The sequence below is a fragment of the Oryza brachyantha genome, chromosome 9 (genome assembly GCF_000231095.2).
Source record: "Oryza brachyantha chromosome 9, ObraRS2, whole genome shotgun sequence".
Taxonomy (NCBI): Eukaryota; Viridiplantae; Streptophyta; class Magnoliopsida; order Poales; family Poaceae; genus Oryza; species Oryza brachyantha.
This window is the reverse complement of record NC_023171.2, coordinates 6234272-6255616: the sequence shown is the minus strand read 5'-3', so window position 1 is coordinate 6255616 and position 21345 is coordinate 6234272. Positions and strand designations below refer to the sequence as shown.

Genomic DNA, 21345 nt, shown 5'->3' with positions numbered 1-21345 from the left:
ATATTTTTAAAATTTATCTTTTTTATTTATAAATATGTAGTTTCGATAACCTCAATTATGAGTTTACGAGGTTTCTTGTGAATTGTGACGATGATGCATGGCTAGTCAACAATAAACAGTGCTACATCCTTTAATAGCTAAAGAACTTCATACATCACGAGTCAACAAGGAATAGGAGAAGAATGACAATTTTTTCACTTCCGATTCGTTACGCTGAGAAGTCAAAATTTAAATTCTCAGACTTAAATTTAAAGTTTAATTGATAAATTATTTTTCAGCCCTAACTTTTATATCATCAAAAACATTTATATTAAAGTTTAATTGATAAATTATTTTTTATTTAACAATATAAAATAAGTTTTTTATAAAAAAAGTCAAACAATCACCCCGAATTACCTGTAATAGCAACGAAGTTTCATACATCACGATCCAAAACCATTTCAGAGTCACATGGACGGTAACGGTACTGTAAAGTTTCGTTGTGTTTAGATGTTCAGTTTTAAAATTTGGGGCATTAGTGGTCTTCCAAATGTATATTGTTCCTTTTTTTTCTAATAGTGTTTCTATTACAATTGATAAAATCATAATAGCTCCGTCCCTAAATGTTTGACGCTGTTAACTTTTTTTATACGCGTTTGAATATTTGTTTTATTAAAAAGTTTATTAAATATGTACAGCTATATATATATGCATAAAAATATATTTAACAATATACGAAATGATATAAAAATAATTAAGTATTAAGTATTTACGAGAATGTGCAACCTTAAGTAGAACGTATATGCTATGAGACGCCACTTTGAGAGGCTGATATAACTCCCAGGCATATTGGGCTGCCGCCTGAGCGCCACCACTTCCGCCTCCAAATTAAAACTATCAACGTCCGAGAAAAAAATTGATCGCTGAAAAATACTACTCCCTCCTTCCTCACCAGACATTTTGACACATGTTTAAAAATTTTATTTAAAAAGTTTTAGAAAATATGTAAAGCTATATATATATATATGCACAAAATTATATTTAACAATTAAAATGATATAAATATAAATAATAATTATGTAAATTTTTTTAAATAAGATAAATAGTCAAACAGCTATAAAAGGTTAACGACATTGAATATTTAGGGAGATACTGAGTACTAGTTGTTTGCAATAGATAGCGTTGCTTGTTTTGTCACTGACCGCTTGAATATTTATTTTAGTATGGAAATATATCCATACGTAATTAAGTAAAATAAGCAGAGAATTTGGTCGTTGGCATGGCATGGTAGGCACGTTGCCACTAAATCCTAATTAAGTGGAACAGTAGGAATATTCGGATATTTTTCCTAATAAATGGAGATGTTTTTTTAAGTTTTATTTGTAAAAGTTTTAGAAAGTCATTTCCCCCCTTTTGGAGATGAATTTCTGTAACCAATTTCGTTCCTACTTGCCACCTGCCAATTAAGTCAATACAAATTGTAGTTAAAGCGAACGTACAAATATTTTGATATGTTGCATGAGGACAGTAGAAAGTACTTCCTCCGTCCCTCCATCCTAAAATAAGTCTATTTTTTAGTTTCTGGGTATAATGTTTGACTTAACATCTTATTTAAATTTTTTAACTAATATTTTTATGGGTGACAAAACATAAATATTACTTTTTGCGTGACTAATTTTTTCTAAATTTCTTTTTAATAAGACAGATGGTTAAAAGTTGGACAGAGAAATTAAAAAAAAATGGGACAGAGATAATAGACAATAGCAGTTGTTTTCAGTCTTTATTAGAGGATTGAACTTTGAAGCAAACGAGCCAATTGTCCAATTGAGGATTGAAACAAAATACGTAGCTCTATCACTATTTACCTACTGTTCTCATGACGTTTTTTTTTTCCATTCTTTTAATACCAAAAAAAACACGAATAATATAATGCTGTACTTCCAACCTCATATATTCATGACAGGGCAGTACAAAGATGACAATTTTGTACTCCCAACGCGATATACTTATTCTTTTTTCGTGCCCGTGTTTGTTTGTCGATCTTTCCTATCATTCATTTTTCGTGCACGTGGTAACTAAACGGCTAAACGGTATATTTAAAAAAATTTATACGTTCTTTTAGCTAATACTTAAATAATCATGTGCTAATCGGTTGTTTCATTTTTCATGCCCAGAAGAGTAGTTCCCAACAATTTATTTTCGGAGTAGAATTTGTGACCGGGAATTATAAGCCTAAGGTAGAAAGTGAAAAATTCCAATCTAAAAAATGTTATTTAGTTATAGTACCCTATACGACAGTAAGGTGTGAGACCATATGAGTTAATAACACATGACCCAGAACAACAAATAAGTGAAATCTACTTTTTAAATGTCAAAATACCGGTAAAATATTGGATAAAGGATAATCAGAACACCAATAACAAATAAGGTGACATCTAATTCTCAATTTCATTCCCAAATCCATTGCGCGGTTAAATTACTAAAAAAAATGTCATAGTTCTTTTTATTTGACACGGTTAACTTCTGGATCTGTATTTATCCATTCGTCTTATTTAAATATTTTATATAAATACAAAAAGTTATATGCTATTTTTAAAGTTTCTTCAATAAAATCAAATTATAATAAATAATAAATAGTTATATATTTTTTAAATAAGACGACTAAAAGTTAATAACCTCAAATTAAAAAAAAACTCAGCGAGTATCTAAAGCCGTCATAAAAGAAATTGCAAAAGTAGATCAGTAAAAAGAAAAATCCAGGTGTAAACCAGTAAAACAAAACTACCACCACCCAAGGCTTAGCCGTGATTAATGCACTGTATCATTGAGCAGAACAAATTGTGCAATCGTGATTAATCACAGTAATTAAGTTAAATTACTACTCCTACGAACGGTTTGAATAATATCATTCTTCTTCTTCTCCGCCTCACCACTCGCCGTATAAATCAATCGAGCCGAGAGCCCCAGCCAGGCCACACACACATCTCGCAGCAGCCTCGCATTTGCGCGACCGGAGCACGCAGCCCTCCCCCTGGAGAGAGACGCTCTCTCCCTGCCCTGCTTCTTCTTCTTCTCCTCCTCCTGCTCCCCTTCTCGCGTTCGGTTCGTCCTCTCCCCGTTCCTGATCTGAAGCTGCTGTTTCTTTTTGTTACTTTCTTTCTGTTCATGCTGTTGTTTTGGTTGAGGCGAGCCGGAGGGAACCAGTGGGGGATCGGGGGGATTCGTGGGGGTTTCTCGGTGGGTTCTTTTTGCCGAGAAATAGGATCTTGGCTCGCCATTCCTGTTGTGGGTTGATGGTAGTCTACTTCTCGGCATGTCGGCAGTGGTGAAATGCGCCATTTTTATTCTATTTTTTGAGATTTCAGCGCTTTCAAAGTGGCTGTGACTATTTGGATGGTGTTCTACTTGTAGCAATGGAGGGGAGAGAACATTGTATGGGGAATTCTGATAGGGGGGGGGGGCGCATTAAATTGATGAGTTGGGATTTTTGTTCAACTGGGTGTTGAGAGATGTGTAGTAGCAAAACACGAGTTGTTAGGCCATACTCAGTGTAAGTTTTATGGACATGATTACGTAGAGTAACATATCATCTAAAAAGTTTGAAACTAAAATAAAACACTCCTCTCTTAATTCATGTTTCATCTCCTGATGTTTTCTAGGTTACATGCAAGACACAAACTATCTAGATAAGTGTATAGAAGGTTTTATCTCCATAAAACTCATTTCATCTCTTTCTTCATTAATACTTTGCATATCATCAAAATTTTTTTGATTACATGACATCCTATTTATTACCTATGAAACTCTCATTGAGAGTTCTTGTTATATGATGTGAGCTCTAGGCAGAAGTATTTCTTATGAACTCTGCAGCTTCCAAGCAACATGGCATGTTCTGATTCACTTCGATTTTGATGCCTTAGATTTGCTACATGCACTAGTCATAGGTGTAGCAACAAGTGAAGAAGCACTCTGCATGCTAAATTTGTTGATCTTGTTAACAGGAAAAAAAAAGATCTCTGTTTCCCCAATAATATCGATATGAATATATGGGGAGGTTTTAGTAGCCAATGTGGTCATTTCACCTGCCCTTGCCTGTTTTATGTATAATCAAGTGTATGAATTAATTGAAAACAAGGGCATGTACTCTTGTTTTAGGATCCAAATAGTCCACACAATACTTTGGAAACATATCACATTCATATGTTCATGTTCGAATATATTGCTAATATTACGCAATTGCAGGTTTTCTCTCCACTCTTCGTATGGCGAAACAGAACTACGCAACTAGCAGCCTTGTGATAGGCTATGCCTTGTGCTCAAGCTTACTTGCAATCATTAACAAGTATGCAGTCACAAAGTTTGGTTATCCTGCTCTGCTGACTGCATTGCAGTACCTGACATCTGCTGGTGGTGTTTGGATCCTTGGAAAGCTAGGCTTTCTCTGCCATGACCCCTTCAACCTGGAGAATGCCAAGAAATTCGCGCCAGCCGCGGTCGTCTTCTACCTTGCCATTTTCACTAACACAAACCTCCTCTACCATGCCAATGTGGACACTTTTATAGTGTTCAGATCCTTGACTCCGCTTCTGGTTGCGATTGCCGACACCGCCTTCCGGAAGCAACCGTGTCCTTCCAAGCTCACATTCTTTTCCCTTGTGGTCATATTGGGAGGAGCAGTCGGCTATGTGATGACAGATTCAGCATTCAGCCTCACGGCCTACTCATGGGCGCTTGCCTATCTGGTGGTCATAACAACTGAGATGGTGTACATCAAGCACATTGTCACAAACCTGGGGCTTAACACTTGGGGCTTTGTGCTCTACAACAACCTTCTCTCGCTGATGATGGCGCCGATCTTTTGGTTTCTGACGGGGGAGTACAAGTCGGTTTTCGGGACAACAGGATCAAGGGAAGAAGGCTGGTTTCAGGTTGATGCCTCTGTGGCAGTGGCCTTGTCATGTGTGTTTGGATTGCTCATCAGTTTCTTCGGTTTCGCAGCGAGGAAGGCGATCTCGGCAACAGCATTTACAGTCACCGGGGTTGTCAACAAGTTCCTCACCGTGGCCATCAATGTTGTGATCTGGGACAAGCATTCCAGTCCATTTGGTTTGATTTGCTTGCTCTTCACCATTGCTGGTGGAGTTCTCTACCAGCAATCAGTCACAAAGAAGGGAAACAATGTGGTGCAGCGTGAACCGGCAGCATCATCTGAGCAAACTGAAGATGATAAAGAGAGCACTGAGCTTGATGAGGAGAAACAAAGCTTGGTTCCATCTCCTAAAGGATCAGATGTATGAATTACGTGCTTAGATTTACATTAACTTCATCCTATAATCTTGAAATAGGCTTCTTTTTTTTTCTTTTGTATTGTGAATCCTCGCAACAAATCACACGTACGCGATACCATCTGGTAGCAGTATTGTTCTAGAATGAACTCCTGCTTGTGTTACTCAATTTCTTCAGGAATACAGATAGGTTTTGCTGCTGTTTTTTTTTTCTTATGGAATGGCAGTCATGCCAATTGTAAACTTGTAATGCACTGCTAATATGGAAATCGCCTATTATAGCTGACAAAACTGATTGTTGAACATGGGTTTCTCATATTGTCTCTCACAGGTAATAGTTAATCGCTCTACTTGATTCTGTCTTGTACTAGTATGACCTCTCCTTTACTTGTAACGTTATGAGCATCTCAAATTATCCATGCCAATCTCGATGCAAATATTTCTGCCTACATACAGCATATCTAATGTAAAATAGATAGAAAATGGCTGTACATTATTGATTGCGGCTGTCTTATTCAAAAGTTGTGAGCAAATATGAAAGGTGTGTATTAACTATTTTTAATAAAAAAACAAATCACGATAAAAATAAATAGTATATATATATATATATTAAATAAGATGAATGATTAAATCTATGTCAAAAATGAATGTCGTCGCAATTAAAAAACCATCCAAAACAGGAGAAAGTATAATGGTGTTAATCTTTCCAACTGTGTGCACTAAGTCAAGTTTGAGAATTCAAATTTGAGGGTTCTGCCGTTAAGTAGAGAAAAGGGAACCACTAATAATTAGCATGATTTATCCTATTTTCTAACTGGTTACATCTGAAGCAGTAGCATAAGCTATTCATGCACATGAAACATAGCATCCATTATTTCATGTTGGTAGTGAACCACAAACATCTTTTCAAGTAGTCCTCATGTGCTCATGTAGGCTGGCCTTACATGACTCGGAAATTTGGAATTGGGTAAAATGTCACCAAGTTGTTTAAATCATGGAATCACTTCCACTGCACAGTTCGACAAGCATGCACAGATAAACAATCAAAAGAAAACATTGATAGAAAATTTTACATTCAAACAAATGAGCAATCAACAGTAATATCTATATCACACTTTACATAAACCATTCAGTGTTTGAAACATCTGTCAAGCGTTATTTTCATAGTAAGCTCCCAAAAATATAAATAAATGGCCGAAACAGTACCAGTTCTAGCTAGAAGCACACAAGCAGATACATGAATCAAAGGAAAGGATTGCAATCAGTTAGATCCGTGTTAGTGATAACTGGACATCGCTAGCGCATATAGGGTAGAGCATAAATCACTGTTCTCTCCGCCTTCTGTTTCCCGAGTTCAGAATGCTCAAAATATCATATAGATCAGGTCTTTTGGAGTTTTAAGGGCAAAATTTGGAACCAATGTATTTCCACATCAGTGTGTTTCACTATGTTTCTGGTGGCATGTTCGCGTAGAGGAAAGTGTAGAAGAGTTCCACTTCAGGCATACTTCGGATAATCTGAATGTGCTTGTTCTTATTTGGCTCCTCAAGCAATGGCAAGCTCAGTTGAGCTACTTTGGCCAAGAGCTTTGCCAAAGGCAATCCAGATGGTGGTATTGGAGTTCCAATCTGTACAGCCAAGTCCTCTATTACGACACCCGCTATCTTCTTCAATGATCTATCCATGATATTTCTGAAATCATCACTGCAATCAGAATGTTTGATTATGTAGGATATTCATGTAATTTCTTTTAAGAAATATATCCAATCATAGAAAGAGTAAATCACTAACATGTCACTGATCATAAACTTTTGCAATTAATTACTGTAGAAGGATACAACCTTCCTATCACAACCAACATTTATCTATGTATAGCAATGACACTGTACTCTTTTGCATACATATTGCAAATGAACAAATACCATCTAATAAAAATTGAGCACCTTTATTTATCCAGTAGCAATATCATAATAATGGTATGCATACAGATGAGAGGAAAATTTGTTGTATCACTTGATTGTGTTGAAATGTTGATCTCAACAACTTTTAATTTCATCACTACTTTCCATCGTTATATGTGTTTCAAGTTTCAACCTAATTCTTTCTTAATAACTGTAGAAGATCATAATAACGATCTAGTAGCTTACATACCACATGCCATTTGAGATAGATTTGTAAGTATAAATTTCACTATGTAGTTATATATTTCATAGGGATCAAAAGTATTTTTGCAGCATTTTAAAGTAATCAAAACTGATGGAAAAAAATAATGTGTAGCAATGTGAAAGATTGAGAAAACAAAAGATTTGCAGTGCAAATTACCATATTGCTTAACATGCATAGGAGTACCATTACCTTGACAACACTATACGTGTCTCAGACATTAACTGATCAAGCTTTCTAACATCTTTCAGAAGTGAAGAATCATCAAAGCCGCTGCTGGACACAGCCATCAACTGTGCATAAAGATTGGCATTCTCAGGCACAAGGTAATTTATCCAAGAGTTATCTTCACAAAGACCCATGAACTGGTTCAATATTTGTAAAATTGTTTCTAATACTTGATCAATGCTCATAGGGTCTTTCAGTTGTTTCCTGCATATTTTTCCATAGAAGTTATCACTAAGAGAAACACACCAAGCAATACAATTCTAGTTTGAATTGAACATAGAAGTCTGGATACTCATTTATAAATGAGTGCTTTGCTGTAATCCTTATTTCAGGAAGTAAAACTGAAACACTTTTCCATTCTAAAGTGCTGATCATGTTGGTAATCCAATAATTAATAAAAAAATTGGCGATATAATCGCCACATGGACAGGGAAAGAAATATTTACTCTTTCAAGATATCTGTTGCAGCATGTTGCATCTTTGTAATTAATGCATTGATACCATATGTGGCAAGGTAATCAGCAGTTGCAAGAAAGTCTTTGTGCCCGTTTTTGCCAAAGGTATCAGATCCCTCCTATAAAAAGATATATTTCAATATCAGCAAATAGCTTGGGCTAAATTCATTCAAGTATAAATTCAAATTTTAACTTTCAAAAGAACAAGCATCACTACCAGGTAATTAAGATAAAGAAAGATCTAAGCATACTATAACTTTCCTATAGTGGAAACAACTGAGAGCACAGGAAAAAGCATAATTTTTGGAGTTTTACCTGCAATTGTGCACCATCTGTAACACGAGCAAAATCTAAGTATAGATGTCTGCCTAATATAGTGACCTGGACTCTAACATATAAGCTAAGCAATGTCATTGCCCATATTGAAGAAACTGTCCTTGTGAAACCTACAAAAAGAAGAAGCCATACAACAAGAATATCAATCCATAATTTATTGTAGTCTATTGGCCAAAGAAAAATTCAACTAGGCATGCAACAAAAAAATATGTAACATAAGAAGCATACTCAAAATTTTTATCTTCTCCCAAGTATCATACTTCTCCTTTGGTGTCAGGGCACTGGGTTCTCCCTTCCCATGCATTAGCCTCTCAGTCAGGTGTGAAATATCCAATTCCTCCATGATCCTTGAACGGAGATAATGCATAGCAAAAGGCAGTGTGGTGGTGTCCGAGATGTTCTGCACATTTTCAAAATGGGTCTGCAATCTGCAAAAGGAAGCATACAAAATGATCACAAGGCAGTCTGTTTGGGAAACAATGCTATACTTAATCTCAACATTACACTGTTTTCTGTACATCACAGACCACTCTGTATCACTAGTTCACTACTAAAACAGAAAAGGACATCTTTTCTAGCACTTTGATACCTCATACCTTGTAGTTGGTTCTCATTCTTAACATAAACTCCATGAACATAGATTGTAGCACTCCTCAGTTCTCATCTATAAAGAAAGCAATGGTGGTGGAGAATCTGCCACCCCACCTCCTATGGTGATTTTTTTACCAACTACTCCATGTCCTTTAATATTAGAAAAAAATCCTTCTTACGTATTATTAATATATTATTTCAGCTCTAGAATACAAGTTAACCATGCAAAGCCATCTGTAGGGATGAAATTGTTTGAAAAATCTCACAATTAACTTGTTCCAAACAATGCTAACATGTGCATAGTTCATTTTATCCATACACGGGTATTTAGCTAGTCTAACATAAATAAGACAACAAGATTTTCTCTCCATCCCTCCTATCATACTAAAAGAGATGTAAATCGTCTAAAATAGTTAAGAGACCCAACTTGGCATTCTTATTCTTGTCTCAAGGAGGTCCAAACCACAATTTTACACTTCAACCGATATAGGACTTGGCAAAGCAACAATGCAAGAACAAAAATCCCCAACCCAACTGAACACAACTAAGAAAGTAATAGTCTACTACAATTACAATTATATCCGTGCAACAAAAGGTTCAATTTTTCCTCAACCCCAACCTTAGATTCGACTATCCTCACGCAGCTGCTACGCCACACATCAAAGAAGACCACAGCAATGCAAGAAGAAGAGGAAGTAAAAGAAACCCAATTAAACCCTACACACAAGTAGCAGCAGAACACCCTTAAAGGAAGCTTCTGGGATCTTACTGGTTCTTGATTATCTCCTCGGCGGCGCGCTCCTCGAGCGCGCGCTGCTCCACCCGGACGAGCTGGCTCTGACTCCGGTGCGCGTCGTAGAGCTTGTAGGCGACGTAGCCGGCGCCGGCGACCCCAAGCGAGGCCAGTATCTTCCGCCGGTGCCGCCCCCAGAAGCCCCTGCAGCCAAACAAACCCCACCAGCGCCCGCCCACATAGCCAAATCAGCCGACCAAGCAATCTGCCGAACACCTCGAGCCCAATCCAAGAACACCCCCCAGCAGACAATCCAAACCAAAAAAGAAAAAAAAAAGAGAAAACCCTCACCTCGCGGAAGAGAACATCGCGCCGGAGCTGTGGTGCTGGTGCGTCGGAGCTCCGGATCAACAAGTCGAGGAGGAGGCGGAGGTGGTGGGAGCGAGGTGGAGGAGAGGGAACTCAGGGAAGGGGAGGGGAACGGTGGGGTTGGGTATGAATGGAGAGGAGTTGGAGGGGGTTTACGCAAAAGAAGCGGAGGAGACTGCGCTGGATTCGAATCTGATTTGGGTGTCGGAGGAGGACTTTTTATTTTTAATTTCATTTTTAAAATATTTACAGAAATATATGTCTATTGAAAAAAATTGTAATTCTAATCTCCTCGCGCCAAACCAGAGGGCGCGATATAGAAAATGTCCTCTGGAAGGACGCGTTAGCTAACGTGGCAGACAGAGATCGGACCTGGGCGACGACTGTTAACGGGCTGACGGTTATTTTTGCAATTTAGGTCCTGTTTAATCCCAAAACAGAAATTTTCACACTGTCACATCGAATATTTAGCCATATATGTGGAGTATTAAATGTAGGCAAAACAAAAAACCAATTAGACCGATTGCTTGTAAATTGTGAGATGAATCTTTTAAACCTAATTGTGTCATCATTTGATAATATGGTGCTACAGTAAACATTTATTAATGACGGATTAATTAGGATTAGATTTGTTTTGTAGTTTCCTGGTGAAATATGTAATTTGTTTTGTTATTAGACTATGTTTAATATTTCAAATGTATATCCGTACATCGATGGGACAACCAAACTCAAAAACTTTTCACAACTAAACACACCCTTAGGGCCCACTTAGTTTCCAAAATTTTATTCAAAAACATCAAATCGGATCCTTGGACATATAAATGGAGCATTAAATATAGATGAAAATAAAAACTAATTGCACAGTTAAGGGGGAAATCGTGAGATGAATTTTTTGAGCCTAATTAGTCCTTGACTCCCGTGTGCGACGCCTCACCGACCGAGCGCCGAAAAATTTCCATTTCCCTCCTAAGGGCAACAAGGGGCTAATTTGCAAAAATATGCACCGACCAGCTAACGGCCGTCATCGCCGCCCTATCTCCGTCTACCACGTCAGCTACTATTTTTGAATGAAAATCTAGTTCTATAAATATTTATAAAAATAAAAATAAAAACTTCAAGTACGAGCATCAAGCAACAACGTGTTTAGCAATCCGTGGATTTGTATGTTGTTTTAAATCTTAGCTTTTGCCAATCGTATTTGGCTTCGTTTATCACGGGAGGCCGACACATTTATAATGAGTTTTTTGGTTAAATCTGATTTAGCCCTCTTCAACTTAAATTTTACACTTTTGTACTTTTTTATCGAGAAAGAAGAAGGTCAGTGTTTGAGGAAGAGCCTCGGTAACCAGGGAGCGAGGATGAGCTGGTAATGTCACGTTGGGGCAAGAATGAAATAGTGGTGGTGACTTAGGGGACCCAAGCGAAGGAAGCACCTTGGGATCATAAGACAAATATAGTGACTTAATGTTAAGACCATATATGGTCACTGTCAACTCCTCCCGTTGGGTTCCTCCTTTAGCCTTCAGGTCTCTTCACCTCACCTCTTTGTTGTAGTTGATCCCCTTGGGCAATGCCTTGGCTCCTACGTCAGCCTTGATTCTTGGCCTAATGGGTCATCAGCCCTGAACTCCTCCACAGTACCCCCATCGACCAGTTTGACTCCCATGCTCTATTGGAATGTGTCCATTCCTACTATGCCGCTCCACAACCCTCATGTAGGACATCGCCATTTCCCTTTGCTTCGTGGCACCTGTTGATTTACTTTGTTCTTTTCTTGATGCCCACATCTTTGCAGTCAACTGAAAATATCTCTTTGCTAGCACCTAAGAGGAACCACATATGTATCGCCTCCTACTCCATATCCCCATGGTTGGATCTGCGAACCTCCTCTGACAGTCCAACTAGAGAGAAAGAGGATAAATGAGTGAGAAAGATGGGAGAAATAAGATAATAACATTTAAGGCCAACCAAATTTTTGAAGAGTAAATTGCACATTAGACTATCTTTATTTACCAATACTGCATCTTGGGCCAAGAGTAGTCTACTTTTCACTCTAGACTTTATCGGTGATATGGAAACCATGATCTCCTTTCTAATGGTAAGCAATCCCAAAAAAGGGGTCGCCCACAGGCAACCCATAAAGCAGGGACGGGGCAGCCCAACACCCAACCCGAACCAGAGGAGGGGGGTGTCACAACAGTCAGCGCTTGATACCTACAACCACATGCTTTCATTGAACAAGGAGCTTGAGTAATGTACCACCAACCCGTTAATTGTTAGACTGACAACAAATGGTGTGCGTCAGAGCCAAGGACGGTTAGGAGCACGCACACACACCCTGACACTCACTTTACCGATCTTGTTGTCATTATTACATGTCAACTTCAGGGGCGTTATTACTCCTGTCCGCGAATGTGATGAGGCAGAGATGGTTGGCTTAGAAATCACGTTTACTAACGAATGATGGATGCAAGAAGAAAATGTCAAGAATATTATGGGTGTCTTGGTACTGTGCGTCAACAGGAGCAACATGGAGGTATGGCTCCCTAGCCGGTCACAAAGGGCATTTATATCCCTGCTATAGGTGTCCTATCTATGTGGCGTATTTAGGATTTTAATTTTGGATAGTCCAACTTATATAATTTGTTTAAATACCATAAACGTATCATACCAAATATACCATACAAGCTTAAAATTAATCAATAATTCATTATCGTGTATTATTGAGGGAGTTTCTCTTTTTTTTCCCTTTCATAGGAGTTATTTTTCTTTTTTCATATACAGTATGCCTTAGATGTAAATTTTTGGTGGTCTTAGGCCCATCGAGGTCACGCCCTAGAACCGCCCATGTCTATGCACACTGTTTTTATTCTTTTGTAACTTCTCCACCGGACAGTTACCCTTAGAAGTATAAAAAGGAGGACCACGCTCGATGGAGGTTGAGGTTTTTTTACACACAATTATCTACACCACAAAAGTAGTGTGTTACGTCCTCGTGTGGTCTGAACTTATGTACTCGTTTGACTTCCCTTTCTGCCTAATCAAACACTCACAGTTTGACAGGGTGTTAAAGTTATGATTTTCTATGGATGACCTCTAATCTTGTGATTTTTCATTAAAATAATGTTATTTCTCAAAAAAATTCGAGTGGGGGGGGGGGGTCTATTACAATCCCTTGCTCTGAAAAATCATCCGCTAGACTGTATAGTAGTATCCAAGAAAATTTTAGCATTAGATTTTAGTTAGTTAACATGTGTAACAAGTGATATCCTCTCGCTACACATCTATGCTTTATTGTCAACATCATGGTTACAATTTACACAATGGCTTAATGGCCCAAAAAATGGTTAAGTTAGTCATCGCTATTTCACAACTGAAATAAGGTAGCGTTTGAGATAACTAAGATTTTAGGATTGTGAGACTATTTGATTTTTTGATATCTATTTGATGACATAGATAACTGAATTAACTACTATAAAGTAAAAGGCTTACTTTACAAAGGCTAGGTGTTATTTTTTTATATGAAATATAACGTTTACAAGTTTGAAAAATGTATATGTGAAAATCCAAAAGCTAAAAGTGAAAAAGAACACAGCCTAGCTGCATATAACACCTGCCTTGCCAGTTGTCACGAGACAATGTCATGTCGGTCGTGCTTGTTCAAGCATCGTTCACTTAGCCCAATTTTGGTCGGTATTGTAGCATCTTACATGCATGTTCATCTTCATTGTAGTATTTTCATGAGAGAGTTATTTAATCCAAAGTTACATCAACCTAACTAACACCCAAGGTCTTTAAGTTTAAATCTCTATAGAAACATGAATTTTAGATTAGGTATTTGAGGGGCTAGATCCTCTACTTGGGCTAAGTTCCCAGAGTTTCTAAAATAAAACAAATGGCTGCATATATCCGAGTAGATATAGAGGCCGGGTAAAAATACCCTTCTCTAAAAAAATTAACTAATCCAAAAAGGAAATGAATGGACAAAAGATTGGCATCCTCATTTTCTCGCTCGTATTTATGTTATTTTTAATTTAGAGTTAATTTTAATATTTTTTATCATACTTTATTTAATCTTAAAATTTTAGATCGGTAAGAACATTAATATAAAAATTTTATTGATAAATTATTTTTTGTTAGAAAATATGTATTTTGTTTTTCCAAAAAAAAAATCAAACAATCAACCTCTTGAAACAATCAACCTCCGGTCCAACCCATGATTTATACTTTCTTAATAGTTGATCAAATGAGTTTTTAACATCTCAAATGTGAATTATTAATCTACCGCAAAGTAGAGCAGGGTAGTGCTCTGGGGAGCTTTTTACACACGAAGCCATTTAGATGATTGACAATTTTACACGTAGTAGCTCGGTTAGAACGAAGGTTAGTTGCATTGGGTTAATTTTACAAGTGAACTTTTTTTTTCTTCCACAAAGAATAAGTGAAAATATGATGCCTAATCTCCTCCAGCTCTCCCACCTCTATTGTTTTTCACAAAAGAAGACCTCTCTTGATAAACAACATTTGTTGTTTTTTTTTCTAACAAACCTTATTCATGCCTCATCATTCCTTCTCTCACATGTTTATTTCCTGAAACTTGAACTCGTTATTTTTCATGTGTATTCTGAATAACTAACTTGTTTTCACCTGATATAATGCCATGTTTGTTATGCGCCCGGTTTTATCTAAGACTATAACAAAAACATCCTCCAAGTACCTTCACAAGGTCATGCTTATCATTTATTGCCGTCACAAACAGCGGGACAGACAAACCAAAGAAATATCATGTCAGCTTCTCATTTATTTTCAGAATAGATATAACAATATCCCTTCATTTCCATAATAGATAGAACAATATCTCATGTAAGGATGCAGGGATAGGATCATAATTGTGTATACAGAAAAGTGGTTTTGTTAGTTCAGAGAACCATCCTTGCAAGAAAACTACTACTAACTAGATGATCACATTATCATCAATTCTAGCCATCGTCATCAGTACTGTCATGACATCATGGAGCTTACCAACTGCACAAGCTACATGAAAATGAAAATGTCCTCCCCACCGGCACTATATATCCAACAATCTGGAGAGTTTCTGCAAGAATCAGAATAGCATTTAGGATGGAATGGTATTCAAGTGATGCAGAAAATTACAGCACAACAGTGCAATATTGTGAAAGTAAATCACATGATCATTTCCTCATCTGGTGAATTAGACTGAATATTTTTACACTAAATGGGATTTGCCTGGATTCTATTATTAGTATTAGGAAATAATAACGGAAGGTTACAACAGCTTCAAAGTGTTTACACACCACTAATCTTTGTCACAATAACACGGGGACTGTACCAAGTCAGCACACAGGGATTTAAGACTTTTTTTACAGGATCTGACTCTTTTAGATCAGAAAAATAATACTACTACAAGGTTATGCCCAAAAACTCGCAATCTTTTCGGGATACAGCAAAGCATATGGATGTTTTTACTCACTCTTCAGCTTTGTCCAGAGCACCAGCCGATCCCATCGCAATCTCTGCAGTTGATTCATCTTCAAACAGCAGGGATTGGTAGCTCAGGGAGCATGTCCATGATTTCGTCTCAGTGCTTCATCGTGCAATATCTCATCGTTCTGAAGTATTGCATACTCCTTCCGTTTCAGAATATAAGACATATAAATTATATACATTCATCAATAAATGAATTTAAACAAGGCTAGAAAGTCATACAATATAAAATGGAGGTAGTAATATTAAGAGAATTTCATTGCCAATCTTTATTATATTGCACATCCTGGCAGTAAATTAATGTATACTGCAGAGTACAGAAATAACCATTAGCTGAATCGATTTTTAGAGACCCCAGCAGAAATCTCGCCAGGCCTTAAATTATCAAGGAGCCATAAAAGCATATTAGAGCCTTAGTAGACCGAATAAAGCCTAATAAGCAAAGTACAAAGGCGCGATACGTGCTATGCTAATTTAGTAATAGGCCAAAAGAACTTAAAATAATTACTGCAGTAACAACTTACCAACTCAGTATAATCATCTCCAAGAAAACTCAGCTAGAAATCAAGTCCCTTTGTGATCCATGAAAACATCTATGGCTTAAGCTGTAAGTGCAAAACTGCAACGGAAACAGAACAAGTATCCCGATGAGAACTAATCCTTAAATCTTACTAATTTCCAAGATGATGAAATCAGTATATATCATGCTGCATATCCATCTCTTAGGTCAAACATACTTCTCAATAGGTTATTTGTTTCTCCTAGAAATACAGAAAAGAGTGGGCATAAAGAACAACGACAGAACCATGAAATATATACTGAATCCTCAAAAGCAGCAGCTCAATGAACCTTAACAACTCTTGTTCGCAAAAGCAAAAGCATGGTAGATGATAATTCACGTCCATCAAGTAAGCCACAGCAGTAGGCTAGAATGCACAATTTTACTCAAAAACAACGCGATCTACAAAAATTCAACAAGAGTAGAATTATGAACACTATTTTTACATGCGTAGGATGGTGCGTGCAAAGAGATGATGGGGAGGAAGCATTTGGTGCCAAATGGAAATCTACATCCACATGAGGTACCTTGCCAGAATCTTTGCATGGAGTCTTGCCACAATCAGTGATGTCCAAGTGGCGGCACACTGCAGGGTAGGACTTGCACAGCTTCAGTTCTAAACAAGGACCAGTCTCCTAGCCATGAAGAGAAGTTCAATCTCCTAAAACCACTAATCACAAGTTGCTGGATGAGGTTGTGAGGACGCAGGGATTCCAACGCCGCCTCATCATGGGGTATGCTTTTGTAGGAAGGCAGAGGATTCCACGCTAGTTACAAACGAGTTAACTTTTCTTGCTCAGAATTGCATTCCTGGATTCCCAAATCCTGTCAAGGGTGATGTTAATGCCCTTGATTTCATCCAGCGTGGCAGCTCCGCTCCCTGCATTGGCCATCGTGATTCCTGATGGTATCGTGAAAGGGAAATCTCTTGGAAGAACAAGGTGACACAGGTTACTTGGACAGTGCCGTTACATTTCTGGGATGGTAGAGTTTGCAGCTTGTACATTTTGCAAATAACCTCTGAAATTTCTCTTTGACACACCCCAAGGTAGCGGAGATGATGAACCCCCACTGATTTATCCAGTTTGGTCTGATCACTTGATCAGACATCTAGGATATATAAATACCTCAGATGTGGTGAATGCAGCAAACAACCTTCATGATTATAACACCACTGGCCCCCACACGGGCCTGAAAGAACTTCGTCATGTTATTTCTAACACTTCGAGACAAGTTCTCTATTTAGTCTGAGAAAACAGTGATCTTAGGGAGAAGTGTCCAGCAACTGGAAGTATTTAAGTAGAAGGGTGTTGTTCCAAAAGAACAGCTAAATATTAAAGATGATTATTGGCAATATTATTGCATCCACCAACAGATGACTCATGAGTCATGACACTTTTTGACGAGGATCTCTTTACCTCCAATTGATTTAGCAAGGTCATGAATGAGGTCATGCACTATGACAATCTTCTCCCATGAACCAGCCAAGTGAAGGTTCTGAAGAAATGATCTCTGAACCAACACATATACATACGAGTGCCCAATTTATTCCATACATTTTGCACCATCCTCTGGAATGAAACCCAATGCACACCACATATGAACTAATTCCTCTAAGTCAAACTTGTGACAGCTAGGAAAGGCAGCAAGAAATGTAAAGCATCACTTCAAAACTAAAGGCAGACTGTAATAGCTCAATTTTAGAATTGGCAAAGTGCAACCCCATCCCGGTTCCAGCTCCCAGAGATCACTTCTCAGTACATAATTCCAGAACTCCAAGCTAGTGTCTAAATTTAACATTGCACCTAGTGTCCTCAGCACTACTGACACTCCATTACTCTTTTCAACTATTTTTCACCCAACCAGTACCAACTCTGTTTCTGTACAAGAATTGTTTGGTAATATTAATTTACAAAACAGTGCCCCGCTATCATCTTTTGGCAATCCACCTAGACGAATGACCTTATTTGCCCGAAAATTGTGGATACATTCTCATCGTGAGTAGTGATGATCATATGGCTCCGTACGACAACAGCAGAAAATGGTTGTTTCATTGACTCCCATTTGCTTGGGTCCTCATTCCAAACATCATCCAACACAAGCAATATTTTCTTACATTTGACCTCCTTGTGCAGTTGCCTTTGGAGCAGCTCTATCTCAGTCAGATCACAAGGTTTAGCAGTGACTGACTCAAATACTGCTTTGGTCTCTCTGACTTCATCAAATACTTCAGAAACCCAAACCCATGCCAGTATATCAAAATGATTTTGAACCCTCACCATTTGGATATCCCCATTGACATGTGTATATTTGTTTAACGATCCAGGCTCATTTATAGCACCACAGCTCAAATGGTCTTAACCTATATATACTCCCAGATTTTTCAATGTGAGTATGTGACTACCAACATGAGATCTGCATCTGGTACAAAGCAAACTGTGACAATTTTGTAAAATTATACAACTATCACTATTCACAAATCAAATAGAATGTTAAGAGTTCCAAACCTTTTTTAAGCAGACATCTTCAAAAGATTCCTTCGTACAGCATGTCGGTATCAGTTAGTTCATTTAGGATTGTTTCTCATTCACTACATAAAATGTTTGACTACACAAGGAACAAACAACACCCATGTCAGCAATCTTCTCCTCGTTTTCCATCACCATCTTTTTTCTGAAATACCTCTGACTTTCCATTTGAGAGTAGCAAAGTGATCAGTAACCATTGCATCTTATTGCACTGCCAGTCATGAAAAGCACTATAGTGAATATGGTACTCCTGCAGCAGCACTGTCCATGACCTGAAAACTATCCAGCAGCTCATGCGGTTATGAATTCAACATTTCAATTATCATCCGGTATCCAAACTTTTGCTGCCAGAATAACCAAAAACTGTATCTATGGGTACATTTGTAAACTTCAAGGATCTGCTGTTGTGAATAGTTGTGCATGTCATGAGCATTAAGAACTCAAGAAATAGGCACTTATCAATGTCTGCATTGGTAGCATGAGGATCATCCTCCATTTCCCTGTATGCCCAGTCGAGTATATTCCTCGTAGCATCATCAAAAGTGAAGGAATCATCTCTCAGCTTCTCAGCCCACACAAGAGCCCGCTTTCCAGAACCATTCTTGCAGAAATGCGAAAACAAAATGTTAAGTGTGACAGTGTTGGGTTGAAAAGCCAATTTTATCAGTCTGCCAGTCAGAATCATGGCCCGATCTAGAACATCGCTGCAGATCCCATCCATCAATGTGTTGTATGTAACAGAGTTAGGAGCACAATCCATTGCAGCTAAATCATCCAGTAACTTCATTGCTCGATTCAGCAGATGATTGCTACACAGGCTGTGCATCCAAATGTTATATGTGAAGATATCAGGCTCACAGCCATCTGCAAGCATCTTATCCATGAAAATCATTGCACCATTAATATCCTTAGAGCGGCAATATGCATGGAGCATTGTATTATATGTCACAACATCTGGAGTTAAACCAGTACTGTACATGCCAAAGAAAAGGTTATTAGCCGTTTTTAATCTCCCTTCTCTGCAAAAGCCATCAATTAAAATGTTCCATGTAAAAATGTCAGGAACAAGGCCATTCTGCCTCATCTTCTGCTCTAATTTCAATGCTTCAGGCATATTTCCAGTCCTACAAAATGCAGATATTAGGGAGTTGTAAGTAAAATTATTTGGAATAAGACCTCTTCTTATCATCTCGATAAAACCATTATAAGCCTCATTTAGAAAATCTAATCTGCAAAGACCATTGATATATGCCGAGAAGGCAATAAAATCAGGTTGTATGCCAACTATCTCCATTTCATCCCAGCACTTCATGGCACCTATTACATCACCAACTCTGAAGGATGCATCCAAGTAGATGGTAAAAGATGCGCTCACACAGTATCCCATTTTAACCATATATTCTAAGAACAGCCGTGCCTGATCAAGTCTGCCATGATTACATAGTCCCATTATCAAGTAATTCAAAGTTGATGATGATGGTGCAAGACCTAATTTATTCATCACTCTATACAGCTCAAAGGCTTCTTCGTCAAATCCTTCCTTGCTATATGCAGCAATCAGCGCATTAAATCCTGAAATGCTCACTTGAATACCCTGCTCAACAGCACTACGCAGGAGGTCCCAGGCATCATCCAATCGCCCATCCCAACATAGTCTACAGATTAACATATCTATTCCATCTGGCAACAACTGTGGACCAAACATTTCATGCAACTGCTGCTGATCAATTACAAATGGCGCAGTCATCCCAAACTTGTATGCTCCAGCAGAAAGAATGTTGAAGGTGCAGCAATCAGGCATTAATCCCATGGCCTTCATCTCTGAGCAGGCCATGTTAGCCTTATCCATCTGTCCAGCCTTTGCATAGCCATCGATCAAAACATTGAACGTGATAGTGTTCACTTGAACTCCTGCCTGCACCATCTCATCAAACAGCCCCCTTGCCTCCACCATCCGGCCCTCACGGCAAAGCTCATTCATCAATATGTTATATGTGACAATAGTAGGATAACAACCTGCTGCAAGCATTTCGTCAAACAGCTGGAAGGCATCCTCTGCCTGCCCATAAACACAGTGCCCCTTCATCAGGATGTTATAGCTGCATGCATCCGGGACGACATGGAACCTCCCCATTATGGCGAGCAGTCCACTACTGACACGGACAAGACCCCTGTGGCAGAACCCAAAGATCATGGCGTTGAAGATGATTAGGTTCGGTCGCGGGCCCCTTGTAGCCATTTCCTCGAACACCATCCAGGCAGCCCGGACATCCCCGCCACGGAAGAGCAGGCGCAGCAGTGCCGCCAATGCAGAGAGGCTGGGCGTATCCCCAGAGCAGCGTACCCGCGCGAGCACGTCGAGCGCCTCGCTGGCCATGCCGGCGGCGAGGAAGGCATGGAGGGCGAGGCGGCGCGCGGCGTACCTCCCGCTCCGGCCACGGAAGGTCTCGCAGAAGGCCAGGAGATGAGGGGCCGCGTCCGGGAGGATCGCCGCGACGAGGAGGGCCGCGAAGGGGCGGAGCGGCTGCGCCGCGGCGGCGAGGCGCAGCGCGGCGGCGAAGCGGGCGGGGAGCGGGAACGACGACGCGGAGGCGAGCGCGTGGAGGCACGGCGG

The 21345-nt window shown here is 38.8% G+C and overlaps 3 protein-coding genes across 6 annotated transcripts; 1 reads left to right on the top strand and 2 right to left on the bottom strand.

The window, feature by feature from the left end:
- The first annotated feature begins 4227 nt into the window (after positions 1-4227).
- Positions 4228-5587, top strand: LOC102708739 (GDP-fucose transporter 1-like). Its single transcript, XM_006660466.3, has one exon. It carries the CDS (start codon positions 4242-4244, stop codon positions 5274-5276), a length of 1035 nt encoding a protein of 344 aa, XP_006660529.1. The 5' UTR covers positions 4228-4241; the 3' UTR covers positions 5277-5587.
- A 712-nt stretch (positions 5588-6299) lies between these two features.
- LOC102709676 (peroxisome biogenesis protein 3-1-like) lies at positions 6300-10246 on the bottom strand. Of its 2 annotated transcripts, none has more exons than XM_040527446.1 (7): positions 10122-10246; positions 9807-9974; positions 8675-8874; positions 8426-8556; positions 8102-8229; positions 7620-7859; positions 6300-6968 (listed from the first exon to the last, which is right to left on the bottom strand). In XM_040527446.1, exons 1-7 carry the CDS (start codon positions 10136-10138, stop codon positions 6710-6712), a joined length of 1143 nt encoding a protein of 380 aa, XP_040383380.1. In that variant the 5' UTR covers positions 10139-10246; the 3' UTR covers positions 6300-6709. The 2 variants fall into 2 exon arrangements, with proteins under 2 accessions (XP_040383380.1, XP_040383381.1); XM_040527447.1 differs by having other exon boundaries at positions 6334-6956.
- A 4686-nt stretch (positions 10247-14932) lies between these two features.
- On the bottom strand, positions 14933-21026 carry LOC102709398 (pentatricopeptide repeat-containing protein At1g63130, mitochondrial-like). Of its 3 annotated transcripts, none has more exons than XM_015841411.2 (5): positions 18711-21026; positions 16731-18624; positions 16169-16263; positions 15631-15787; positions 14933-15234 (listed from the first exon to the last, which is right to left on the bottom strand). In XM_015841411.2, exon 1 carries the CDS (start codon positions 20983-20985, stop codon positions 19054-19056), a length of 1932 nt encoding a protein of 643 aa, XP_015696897.2. In that variant the 5' UTR covers positions 20986-21026; the 3' UTR covers positions 14933-15234; positions 15631-15787; positions 16169-16263; positions 16731-18624; positions 18711-19053. The 3 variants fall into 3 exon arrangements, with proteins under 3 accessions (XP_015696897.2, XP_015696899.2, XP_040383379.1); XM_015841413.2 differs by having other exon boundaries at positions 15631-15769; XM_040527445.1 differs by lacking the exons at positions 14933-15234; positions 15631-15787 and adding an exon at positions 15859-15951.
- Positions 21027-21345: the final 319 nt, after the last annotated feature.